The 14300-nt window shown below is 33.6% G+C and overlaps 1 protein-coding gene across 1 annotated transcript in view; it reads right to left on the reverse strand.

The window, feature by feature from the left end:
• The window catches only part of Cntn5 (contactin 5), a 1252743-nt gene that overhangs the window by 348119 nt on the left and 890324 nt on the right, over positions 1 to 14300 (reverse strand). Inside the window, exon 8 of the mRNA XM_058570757.1 lies at positions 894 to 1097. Coding sequence (XP_058426740.1) covers positions 894 to 1097 — 204 coding nt within the window. The remainder of the gene's footprint in view (positions 1 to 893; positions 1098 to 14300) is intronic.

A 14300-nucleotide genomic window follows, 5' to 3' on the forward strand; every position in this document is an offset into this window, starting at 1 on the left:
GTGTGTGTATACTTATAGCTTAGTAAGTCTCATAAACTTCATTAATGAGTATGTATGTATCTAAAGACACACTAAATTGTAAGAAAAAAAATCAGTGATATAACTTTAGTCATAGATTCCAGCAGCAAATATAGTCTAAAACCAAGTATGTAAAATAACAGCATTGAGATAGATTATTTTTTAAATTTCAAAATCAATCAGTTCTTAGCTCACTTAATAATGCCTTCATAGATTTTTTTTTGTTGCATGATAGAGCAAGTTGCATATCATATATCAACTGTAATACAGCACTTGACTTCTTTAATGCAATTCTTCACTGTAAATGTCTATAAATACAAATGAGGTGTTTAAATGTGAAGATACTTTAGATAGATGGCAATACCTATAATTATAGCATCATCATATCTGCCTGAATTGCACTTAAAAGTTAAAGTTCCAACTGTTCCTATTATTGAAAAAGTAATAATAACAATTATAATTGTACCATGAAGTATTAAAAGCTGAACATTCAGTTTGAAAGCAGCTAAAATAAAAATGTAATGAAAACTGAACCCATAAAAAGCTTACAATTCATATACATATGCTATATGGAGGCACTAAAGTGGAAAGAAAAGAACTGTGGTCTCTTTATGACAGTTCTCAGATTCTCTCTTTCTTTCTGGAATTACAGTAGCATTATAATGAATATTTTTCATCCATGGATCATCACTTTCCCATATCAAAATTTTTCTTCTAAGGTATGCATAATCTCAGAATAAAAATGCTGAGTTTCTAACCATGGTGAATGCCTTTTTATTTTGTTTGTACTAGGTCAAATGCTTAGAGAACACTGAATATCTGTTTTTCACATGTGTGAGACAGCTGACCATTTTCCTCTGGGCCACGCAACTTACCATCATTTCGCAGAGTGAGTGGTGTTGGAGGACTAAGTACTCGAGCATTCGTCACTGTGTTTTTCACCAGACAAATATAGCTGCCGACATCTGAGGTTTGCACTTTAGAAATATAAAGGTTGCCTGTCTCCTGGGAAATGAACCGCCGGCTGTCTTCCGCCACAAAAGAAGGGAACTCATTAAACACCCAGCTATAGATGATCTCTGAAAACACAAAATTCAATTGTTGAAAGATACATATTATTTAACTATCAGACAAAGCTCAAATAACAAAAGACTTCATAAGTACCACATAGATTGCAAGTCTATCTATATTTTAATTTAGCACATTGCATTTAAAGAATTGTTATGCTGCATGGCTACAGGAAGATTTGAATATTTCTTAGGGATGCTTTATTCTTTCACTTCCAATGTGTACTGAATATGGGTTAGATACTCAGCATTACAACATGAAAATAAAAAGATGAGACAGTTCCTTATTCTCAAAGATCAACTTACTGAGGGAAATTTATTCAAACCCATGAATCAGCATGCAATAAAGAGATGGCAATGTATATTCAATTGTAAATACAGCTTGAGAGAGGTGCATAGTCATTTTGATCAATGAATATTTCCTGAGTTAGGAGACATTTGAGGTGCATTCATTTACTGGTTTATTCATCACACAATGGTTGAAGATCACTTCAGACCAGGCATCCTTCCAAGAAAAATTTGAATGTCCATGCTTTTATTATAATGGGGGGAAACGAAGCCTATATCAACAAATAAGGGTATATCAAACAGTTGATAAGTGCTGTGAAGGAAACTATAGCATTTTGAGACATTATGGCAGGGCTGAGAAACTTGTGAATTATATCTTACAATGTCTCCATAGAGAAGGAGTAAGTATCATGACAATGAAATGACTAGGAGAAAGGAAAGCAGGAGAAATAATGACAACTATCTTAGGCAGGTATTTTAAAAATAGTCATGGAAGATACAAAATGCTTACATGTGAGTGGTAGTGGTAGTGACAGTCATGGAGAAAGTGGAAAGAAGTGACTGACTGGTTCTGGTAAAAACATGGTGGAAGGTTGACAGAAATGCTGATGAATGATTATGAAATGTAATAGGAACAACAACAACAAAGATTAAGTTTACTTATTCGTAAAATGGAAATATCATTATCTACTTCATAAGCTTTAAAACAAAATAGTGCATCTAAGCACTTGAAATATAATAATATATACATAATATAAAAAGTACATCTTTATGATGGCTCATCTCCCTAAAACTGTCTGGTTAGGGGTTCCTCCTAACACAAAGGGGACAGAACAGAGATCTAAAACAACAGTAAAGGAAAAATGTAAAAGTAAGTATTTGATGTTTTCCACAAAATTTTCAATGAAGAATTGTATGTTTATTTTAGGCAAGATTTAGCCAACATATTTTTATTTTCAAGGCACATATGGTAGTTCTAGCAGAAGCCTGAGAATTTTGAAATATTTTAATAGTTTATAATTGTAATATATACCAAAAACTTTCAAGTATTTTAATAAATTCTTTATAAAGAAAACTATTTTATGGTTATAATTACATAGTTGGTAGTCTTACTCCACTTGATATTATATTTAAAAATTATTACAAATATCCACATGGCCTTTTTCAAAGGAGGCCCATGGAGTATATCTAAAATACTTCAGCATGCACTCACCATGCTCAAGCAGACTAATTCCAAGGACTTCTGATTTAATTATATGAAACCTTCTAATTGTTATAATGAAGGTTATTTTATCATTCACACATATCTCACAGACATTTAGTATTTTTTATTAGAATTTACTGGAATTTTTTGTATTTTTGGTGTATACTACTTAAAATTTGGGAGGAAAGAAAGCAATGAGCTATTAAAGGCTATCATTCACTGAAATATTATTTATGTTACACTGTATATCAGTCTGCTTTACATCTCTGTGACCAAAATACATAATAAGAACAGTTTCGATGAGGAAAAAAATATTTTTGGTTCATGTTTTGAGAGGTCTCAGTCCATGGTTGGCTGACTCCATCTCTCTTATCCTGAGGCAAGGCAGATCATCATGGTACAAGGTCAGGCAGAGGAAAAGTGCTAAATTCATGGAAGCCAGAGAGGAGCCAAGGAAAAAATATCATCCTCATAGGCAAACCCCCAATGACCTACTTCCTCTAGCAGTGCCCTGCCTGACTATATTTACTAACCAGTACAGTAGTCCTTCCAAATTATTAATCTAAAAAATAGATTAGATGAATCACTAGTTTACAGCCTTTAAAAACTAATCATCTCACCTCCAAACATTCTTATATTGCTTAATATGAGCTTTGGGGGACACCTCATATCCAAACCATAACACACTGTTAATATTTATTGAATTGGTATCTCATAAAATATTTTTAGAATGAGACTAAAGAATATAAAATTAACATTTTCTCAAACTTTATAGAGTATTTGGGGCTCAAAAATGCACATGTTGTTCCAGAAATAAGTTTCTGGTTTCATGTAAAAAAGCATTTCATAATTACAAGAAGGATAAAAAAATAAAAAAGGCAGACAACAAAAGGCTGACAATCTATACCAAAAATAAAAATGTTGAACTGAACTAAATGTCTTTAGAATTCTTTACTGTATCCACCTATGAGGTTTTCTTTTACCTATTAAGTGTACCTGGCCCTTAAAAATAATCTAATATATTCTTATCTATTAAATGATAAAAATTTGACATTATTATTCATTTCAGAAGACTAGCTACTCAATTGTGATTTCACATTTTTGAAGGTTTTTGTAAACAGTATATTTAGCTAAAGCAATTCGAAGTGTTGTAGATGTTTTGGTATGATCCTTGTGTATATTTTTAGCAGACAATGAGTATTTTTGAGGTATCTTGTACATCCTAGATTGTAAAAAGCTTCCATAAGAATGCTTCTGCATCTGCTTATACCCAAGGATACACCCACTTTAAATTCACTGGTGTTATTTTTGTTACCATGTGGTATTATACATTTAGCCTACAAACCCATGTGCTATGGAGTCTTTGGGCTTCTCTGGGAGAACTTTTTGTCTTTCATGTTGAAACAGTGAGGGTCATTCTAGTTTACTAGAAGTATAGCACATCTAGGGCCTGGCTTGATGCAGTCATTGCTATTTCAACTTTTAGTAGCAAAGAGACCTAATGACTTGTCATTTGTCCTGGCAGGATCTTTCATCTTCAAGATTCTAGGCTTTATGGTCAATTTCTATGGCTTGTTCCAAGATGTCTTCAGTATTAACAAAATAAGCTGTTAAGCTGATAAGCTCGGCCCAAGTCTGATTTTGTACTTCCGTGTTAAATTTTAGCCTAAAGCTGCCTCCACATGTAACAAACTGCATCCTAACTTAGTATGTAAACAAATTGCAAACTTAATTAAGGGGATATTCTTATATCAGATGTCTAATTTTCAGCCAGTCACAGGAATCAAGTTTCAACAGTTAACAGTATGCCATCTAAATCCACCATGTCCATATTAGGCAGATGCTGACTGTGACTAATCAAATTGTTTTTGTATCTCACTGTCACTTCCTTTTCTGTAGAAATAAACACAGCCTGCAAATGTGGTAGAGTGGGGTAGTCTGAAACAACTTTAGTTAGGAATTCTACCTGGTTTTAAAATCTTCTACTTGCTCAAATAAGCTTCATAAAATGTAATTCATCTCACAGGTGGAGTAAGATGGTAGCTGAGTAATATCCTCCAGTGAACATCTATCCATAGGCATGACAAATGGAAGTGTTATTCAGGCACCAAAGCACCTTAGCAATAGCTAAGGGAATGAGATGAATGATCATAGTGCCTGCTTTTGGTATAACAAAATGGAAAGATACACTGAGAAGGCAGGAGGAAGTTGCCCATATCATCTCATCTCCATATCCAAGCAATATAGCAGTGTGTAGAGATGCCACGTGCTTGAAGGAAGAAGAGGGAATTAAATCCAGGTCTTAGGCTTGAAATACAGCTAGTTCCAGGTCCTCTGCAGTGAGACCCATTGCCAGGGAGAGCCCTATAACACCTGCCACCAGGATAATATCTATGGACTAAACTACTGGAATTGAGTTAGTAGGCAAAGAGACAACTTCCAACACCCTTTCTCCAATCTTGGATAGTACATCAAGAAGCAAGATTCTACCACTGGGAACAGGAAACTAAAGCTAAAATAGAATTCTGTCTTGGTGCTCAGTACCAGGTCCATCAGGGTGAGACCCTTAACTAAGTAGAAACTGAAGGCAGTTCCTTAGGTAGGCTGATGCTAAGCTGGGTTGTGTGTTAATCTCACAGCTACTAGCACTTTCTGTAAAACATAGCTCAAAGATGGAATAGATAGACCTGTCCTCATATCAGGAAATGCCTGGGACTGACTTAAGTTTTGTCCTGTATCACTTGTAGACTTGGAATGAGCATGAGGCACAGTTCCTTTCCCTCACCCATATTACACTGTGCAGGTCCCTGAAACTGGGAAACTCAGGTGAAATACAGTTTAGCGTTAGCTCTGATGGCCCAAGATTTTCTCCACTATCTGATATCCAATCTCAGGCAGCACATTTATTGCAAAGCCAGTGCTAGAAGATAAAACTATAGAACTGCCCTGGTATTGGGAGGAGCCTTTACCTAGTAGGACAGACTCATGTTTAGGCCAGTCACCACTAGCTATGGTGCACCCATGAGACTGTGAAAGTTCTAATAGCTGTGAGATTAACATACAACCCAGCTTAGCATGAATCTACCTAAGGAACTGCCTTCGCTAACACTACCCCAATCTTGGGCAGCATAGCATGGAGAAGAAACTATTAGCTGGGGTATGTGGGTTTGTAAGTACAGTACTTGGTCTGAGAATTTAGTCATAAGCAAGCGAATTCTAAATCTAGGCAGGTCTTAATGCCCCTGTGCAGAGGCCTGCCTGCAGATGGAACCTCTGGAACAGACCCAGTACCAAAAAAATATACTCAGCCCCAGTTTATTAGACTCATATTCTGACCAGCATCATTTGTGGCTGGTTGTAGAAATCTTGTGCCACAAGTTTACCAAAACAATAGATAGCCAATAGCAGTGTTTTATTGATCTTTGTGGTATGTGAGCTTTGCAGCATTGGTGGCCATAGGATCTTGGAGCTAGTTGATCCATGGTGATTCTATGTAGAGTCTCAGAAAATGCCACAATACCTTATCACAGGATGGTGACTGTGGAAGGGGTTTTCTGGGCTACCCCATTCCCAGGAAGACTTGTGAATATGGACTGTTCTCCCTAAGCACTCCCCTGGTTCATGCTGAACAACATTTCAACTGTTGATTTGGGACACTCTTGATCTCACCTGCTAGTGATGAAACAGTGGCAACATGCCAATTGTAGACACCTGGCAACCCGAACCTGATACTATCTAGTTCTTAAAAAGTGGAAGTGACTATAAGCTAAGAGAAAATGATCCTTCTTGCTATAGTTTGGATCCAAATGTCCTCAGTCCTTTGGATACCACTCCAAATGACTTATTAGTCATTGGTGGTGATATTGGGAATTGGCAGAAACTTGAGAGGATGGGGTTCTAGTTGGAGGATAGGCCACTGGTCAAATACGCTTGATGGGTGTATCTTGTCCCAGCCCCTTTCTTCCTTGTCACCCCCTCTTTTTTCTTTCCATTTCTTTCTCTGCTTTTGATTGCTATGAAGTAAGTAGCTTTGTTCTGGTACATCTCCTGGCCATGATGTTCTGCATAGAAACTGTAGGGCCAGCTGACAAGGGACTAAAACATCTGAAACCATGAGTCCAAATAAATCTTTCCTCCTTTAAATTAGTTTTCTCGGGCTAGGGATGTGGCTCAAGTGGTAGCATGCTCGCCTGGCATATGTGTGGCCTGGGTTCGATCCTGATCCTCAGCACCACATACAAACAAAGATGTTGTGTCCGCCGAAAATTAAAAAAAAAAAAGTGAATATTAAAAAAATTCTCTCTGTCTCTCTCTCTCTCTCTAAAAAAAATTAGTTTTCTCAGGTATTTTGTCACAGAAATGGAAAGCTGACTAATGCTAGCCTGTTTACAATTTTTGAAAATCCAGATAAGGAAGATTGGGATAAAAACCTAATCCTTCAATTCTCAGAAGATGTCACACATCAATAAATATCAAGAACTCTCAAGAAACTATGATCTAAGGTAAGAGTCAAAATTAGGCACCAGAAACTGACCAGATAACAATCAGTATGGGATAATTTTCAGAGAATTTGAAACAACTGTTTAAGGAAATTCAATGAGTTCAAGAATACACAGACAAAACAATACAATATGCATAACTTAAAAGATTAAATCAATTAAAATAACCCAAGTAAACAAGTGGAGAAATACATTTGGTTAATTTAAAAACACCAATAAAAGGCATCAGTATCTAGATAGAACAAACAGAGAAAGAATTAATGAGTTTGAAAGTGGATATTTGAAAATGCAGAGTTGGAGGAGAAAAGAAAAATGAGTGAAGAAAAATGAAGAAAGCTAATGGGAAATTTGAGACAGTATTATATGAACAAATATTTGAGTTTTGGGGATTCAAGAAGAACTTGGAATTCCAGAGGAAGAAAGCTTATTCAAAGAAATAATTGCCCACAACTTCCCAAACCTAATGCTGGGTACAAATATGCAGATTTAGAAGGTGAAAGGTCAACAGTCAGATTTAACTCAACCAAACTCTACCTATGACATAACCCAGCTCTATGGTGAAAGATTAGGAGAAGATTTGGAAGATAAAAGAAACAAATGACACATAAGGGTATCATAATTTCCTGGGCAATGGACATCCCAGCAAAATCCTTACAGGCTATGAGCGAGAGATATGGTATTTTCACAGTAGTAAATGGGAAAGAAAAATAAAAAGAAAAACAGAACGCATGCCAATGGAGAATATAGTGCCCAAGAGATGAAGGAGAAATAAAGACATGACTAGACTAATGAAATCAGAGAGAAGATATATTCACCACATCTGTCCTACAAGGAATGCTAAAGGTATCTCTTCATAGTGTAATAGATATTAATGAGCCAGACGAAAACATGGGAAGGTGAAAAACTCACTGGTAAGAGTAATTACACAGGCAAATTCAGCATGCTCTAATATTGTTAGCATAGTGTATAAACTGTCCATATCTTTATTATAAAGACTAAAAGCAATTAAAAATAATTATCATAACTTTATAAGATATAGGCAATATATAAATATATAATGATCAAGGGGTTCATTCAACAAGAGAAATAGCAATTCTAAATATAAATGTACTCAATATTGAACACCCAAATATGCAAAGCAAATATTAATAGACTAAGGGGAGAGATAAAGAGATCCCAGTACAATAATATGTGAGGACTTTAAATATGCCACTTTCAGCAGGAGGCAGATCATTCACACAGAAAATTGACAAAACATCAAAATTAAATTGCACCTTAGATATGAAGAATGGAAAAACATCTACATAGCATTGCCTCAAAAAATTGCTGAAGACATTTTTCTTACAAGCATAGGGAACATTCTGGTTAGGTCATGAACGCCCACAAGTCTTAATGATTTTTGAAAAAAAATCATATAAAATATCTTTTTTGACCATGATACAATACACTAGAAATCATTAACAAAAAATAGAAACTATAAAAACAAATAGAAGTTAAAAAAAACAACTTTTGAGCAATTTATGGATAAAGGAAGAAATCAAGAAGAAAATTTAAAACTTCCTGAAACAAATGGAAATGCAGATTCTTATACCTCAAATTACAGAACATACCAAAAGTAGTTCTAAGATCAAAGTTTACAGCAATTAATGCCTTCGTGACAAAAGCAAAAATATCTCAAACTCCCTACTATTGCACCTCAAGGAACTAGAAAAACAAGAAACAAACATAAAATTTGAAGGATAGAAATACTAAAGATTGAAACAAATTAATATAGACTAAAAATACAAACAATCTATGAAACAAAAATCTGTTTTTAAAAAAAAGACAAAGTAGACAAACTCTTAGATTAAGAAAAGGAGATAGAATACTTAAAATCAGAGACCAAAGGGAGATGTTACAATTAACACCACAGAAATATAAAGTATCATTATAAATTAAGAACAATTAAATGCCAACAAATTTAATAGGCTAGCCAAAAATATTCATTAAAGATAGCCTCTTCAACAAATGATGATGGGAAAACTGGAAATCCATATGTAGTAGAATGAAATTTACTCTCTCTCACCTTGCACAAAACACAACTTAATATGAATCAAAGAACTATATATTACACCAGAAACCCTGTACTTAATACAAAAAAAAAATGTAGGCCCAACACTTCAACATATTGGCATAGGAACTGACTTTCTTAATAGGATTCCTAAAGCACAGGAAGTAAAAACAAACAAAAATAATAATAAATAGGATGGTATCAAATTAAAAAACCTCTTACCAGTAAGAAAACAATCAAAAGCATGAAAAAAGAGCCTATAGAATGGAAGAGAATCTTTGCCACCCACACCTCAGATAAGACATTAATTTCCACGATACACAAAGAACTCAAAAAGCTTAAAACCAATAAATAAATAACCCAATCAATAATTCAGCAAACTAAACAGATGCTTCTCAAAGAAAATATACAAAGGTCAACAAATTAAAAAAAAAAGTTCAACTTCTCTAACAGTTAGGGGCATGCAAATTAAGACTACACTGCAATTTCACCTCACTCCAATCAGAATGGCAATTCTCAAGAATACAAGTAACAAGCCAGGTGCAGTTGGTGCACACCTGTAATCCCAGCTGCTCTGAAGACTGAGGCAGGAGGATCATGAGTTCAAACCAGCCTCATTAACGGCCAGGAATAAGCAACTCAGTGACACTGTGTTTTTAAATAAAAATACAAAATAGGTCTGTGGATATGGCTCAGTAGTTGAGTGCCACTGAGTTCAATCCCCAGTACCAAAAGAAAAAGAAAAAAGAATACAAGTAACAATAATTGTTGGCAAGGATGTATGGAAACGGGCACATTTATATACTAGTTGTGGGACTGAAAATTAGTATGACCACTATGAAAAGCAGTATGGAGATTCCTCATAAAGCTAGGAATACAACCACCATTTGACCCAGTTATCCTACTCCTTAGAATATATGCAAAGGAGTTAAAATCAGCATGCTTCAGTGAAACAGCCACACCAATGTTTAAAGAATAACAAACCACAATAGCTAAGCTGTGGAACTAACAAGGTGCCCTTCAACAGATGAATTGATAAAGCAAATGTGGTATATATACCCAGTGGAATGTTACTCAGCCATAAAGATTAATGACTTTATGATATTCGTGGGTAAATGGATGGAGCTGGAAACTATCATGCCAAATGAAATAAGTCAATCCCCCAAAACCAAAGGTCAAATGTTCTCTCTGATATGTGGATGCTAACAATCAATGAGGGTGGAATATAGAAAGTTCAGTAGATTAGACAAAGAGCAATGAAGGGAAGGAGAGGGATAAGAATAGGAAAGACAGTGGAATGAATCTGGCATAATTTTCCTATGTACATATATTTATACACCACAGTGAATCTCAACTTTGTGTACATCCATAAGAACAGGGATCCTAATTAGAATAATATATATTCCATGCTTGTATGAATATATCAAAATAGATTCTACTGCCATGTTTAACAAAAAAGAATAATAGAGTAACTGACTTTTATATATTGAGCTTGTATTATGCAGCCTTGTTTTAATTCCTTATTATAGAATATTTTGTCAATGATCTTGGGTTTTATACATAGATGAATATATTATCTAAAAATAGACACTTTCATATCCCCTTAAAAATCTGATATCTTATAAGAAATATACAAATTCCTAGACAAATAAACCTTACCAATATTTAATCATGAAGAAATAGAAAATCTGAGCACCATAACAAGGAACAAAATTAAATCCCTAACAAAAATTCTTCCACCAAAGAAAAGCCCAGGATTAGATGGTTTCACTGCTGAGTTCTCCTAAACATCTAAAAAGCCAATACCTTTCCCTTTTTTATTCCAAAAAAATAGAAGATAAAATAATGTTTTTGAACATGTTACATAAGTTCAGCATTACTTTGATACCAAACCAAATAAAGATACAATTAAACAAAAAATACAATTAAACAAACAAACACTACTGGTTAAGAACTCTGATTAATATTGATAAAAAAAATCCTCAACAAAATACCAGCAAACCACTCCAAAAATCCATTAAAAAGATTATTCATCACAATCAAATTCTGTTTATCCTATGGATATAAGTATTGTTCAATATATGCAAATCAATAGTCATGATAAACCACATCAACAGAATGAAGGTCAAAAAGCATGTGATCATCTCATTAGAGGCAGAAAAAGGCATCTGATAAAATTCAACTTTCCTTCATGATAAAAACACTTAGCAAATTAAGCAGAGAAGAAACATTCCTTAACATGATAAAGGTCATATATAATAAACCAAGAAATAATCTTGTACCGAATGTGGAGAAGCTGACAGATTTCTCTTTAAGATCTGGAATAAGACAAGGAAGCCCCTTTTTACCAATTATATGCAACATGCTTCTGGAAATCCTAACCAGAGCAATTATAGTAGAGAACAAAATAAAAGGCAACCAATTTTGAAAAGAAGTTGAATTGTTATTTTTTGCAGATAATTTTACATTTAGAGAATCACCAAATTTATAACAAAAATATTAGAATAAATGAATTCATCAAACTTATATTTCCCAAAGAAATGATATCAGCATTCTGAAAAGACTTTTGTATCCCCATGTTCACTACAGCACTATTCATAATAGCCAAAAATGGAAATAATCTGCGTGTTCATCCAGTGATGAACGGCTCAAGAAAATGTGGTACCCGTACACAATGAGATATCATTCAGCCAGAAAAAGAATAAAATACTATTATTTTTGACAATATATATGGAGATCATTATGAACTGGAGAACATTAAGTTAAATGAAATAAGTCAGGCACAGAAAGATAAGTATGACATGATATGTCTCATATGTGGAATCTAAAAATGTTATAGTAGATAACATTTTTAAATTTTAAATGGATAGTAGAGGATAGGAAAGGTAGCAGAATACAACAGTTACTAATAGGGCATTATGTAAAAATGTGGATGTGTAACCGATGTGATTCTGCAAACTGTATTTGGGATAAAATTGGGAGTTCATAACCAACTTGAATCTAATGTATGAAATATGATATGTCAAGAGCTTTGTAATGTTTTGAACAACCAATAAAAAAAAGAAAATAAATAAATAAATAAATAAAAATGTTGATCTTGTACAATTTGAGAGTAGAAGGGTGGTTACTAGAAGCCAGAGGGGAAGGAAGAATAGGAAAGGTTGGTACTGTTACTGTTAGATACAAGTAAAAATTTCTTGTGTGCTATCTCACACTATGGCATCTGCAGATAACAATTATCTACTATACAGATCAAAAGGCTAGATGAAAGAATTTTGAAAGTTTTTACCATAAATAAATGGTAAATATTTATGGAGATGGATATTTTTAACCAGATTTAGACATGACACAATATATTTATATGCTGAAACATCACCTGATTTGCAATTAATGTTTGCAATTTTGTGTTTTATGTATCAGTTAAAACTTTAATTCATATATTTTAACAAAATTATGTCTTGGGTTTTAGTTCCTATTTGTTTCTAATATCTTGCATTTTCTTTATTATGAGTTCAGGTATTCCATTGTTTTAATTGACTCATCATTTCTAAATATTGGAAGTAGAAAAATTTCCAAGTAGTCTCTTTTGTCCTAATTGAATGTCCAAATATTATGGTTTTATGCATTACAAACTTCCAACACAATTGCTGCAATTTATTCAGTGTCACAAAACAGATGATATTCTCTTTGCTTCCCTGACAAATAAGATGATTACTTAAATGATATATTTCCACAACCACAGGGCATAAAAACAGGAGTTTCTATATGGTCAATGATGTTCATTTCTCAGAAGAGTAGCACTGTTAACAAAAATGTGTGGAAAAGAGTAATAAAACTGCACACTGGACTCTCTGAAGTCCTTGAAAACAATTTCAATGAATAATCACATGCGATTCATTTCAACATTCTTTAATATAGCTACAATTTTGAAAATAACCATTGTTCTTTTTAATAGTGTGTTTGCACATCAGAAGCTTAAGGTCAAAAGATTTTAAGGGAACTCAATGGATACAGCATCTGAATAGTTCAATGACCCAATTAATGTAACTCTCTTAGGGAACCTAATTTCTTTTTTCCTGTCAGCTACAAAAAGGAAAACAAAACTCAAGTTTCTCTATTTTCATGAAATGTTCAGTTTTATGCTATCTGCAAAAATTTTCAGTTAATAAATTGTATTTACCAAAATCTCTGATCTCATCCTTTCTGGGTTATTCCTATAATGTGAGATTCAAAGTTGTTTACTAAATAACTGTAAGTTGTTTTTTATTACAATTTATAAATTTTATTTTTAAATAGTTTTTCATTTCTAGTTTAATATATTTTGGGGTTAAAATTTTATTAATGATGCTTCATAGAATATGTAATATAAACATTGCTGTATTTGCTGTTTGTTTACAATCATATTTGCTTTTAAAATTCCATGGTCCATTACGACTCCTCTCCCCACTTCTGTGATAACTAATTTATGTGAAGATGCTTGAGTAATTTAGCAAGATGTTGGCAAAAATAATAACAGTTTTTAAAATGGACATTATAGAATGTCATGATGGTGCACACCTGTAATCTCAGAGACTCCAGAGTCAGAAGGATTATAAATCTGACCAGTTTATGAAGGCACTATGCCACTAAGTGAGACCCTGTCTTAAAATAAAAAAATAAAGCAAAGGGCTGGGGATGTCGCTCAGAAGTAAAGTGCTTTTGGGTTAAAGCCCCAGTACCAATAAATAAATAAAGTAACAAAAATTGACACTATAATTACTTTCTCTTTGAAAGTTAGTAGTTGATGCTGTCACTTTGAACTTTTGAACTGATGACATCTTAAAGGAATGTGTAGAAAATAGCCCAATTATTATGTTACAGCTTCATATGTGAGGATATAACCTGAAATTCATGAAAAATATATTTTTATATTGCTGGTGTATATCTTTATCATGCTAGAAAGTATCATTCTGCTCTGTTGAAGAGCAGAGACTAAATCTATCCTTTTCACCACTATATCCTTACAATGCAAGGAGGCCTCTTGTATAATAATGTTTGTTGAATAAATGAGTAGCTAGGATAAAATATGTATATATGTATGCATATAAATCTCTCTAAATTTAGAGTACAAATGTAGATTTGTTTTCACATTTTAAACTTCACTGCATATTTGCTAAGATCTAAATGTGATTATT

Source organism: Marmota monax, unplaced genomic scaffold (genome assembly GCF_021218885.2).
Source record: "Marmota monax isolate L192 unplaced genomic scaffold, Marmota_monax_Labrador192_F-V1.1 WCK01_AAM20220418_F8-fsc00045, whole genome shotgun sequence".
Taxonomy (NCBI): domain Eukaryota; kingdom Metazoa; phylum Chordata; class Mammalia; order Rodentia; family Sciuridae; genus Marmota; species Marmota monax.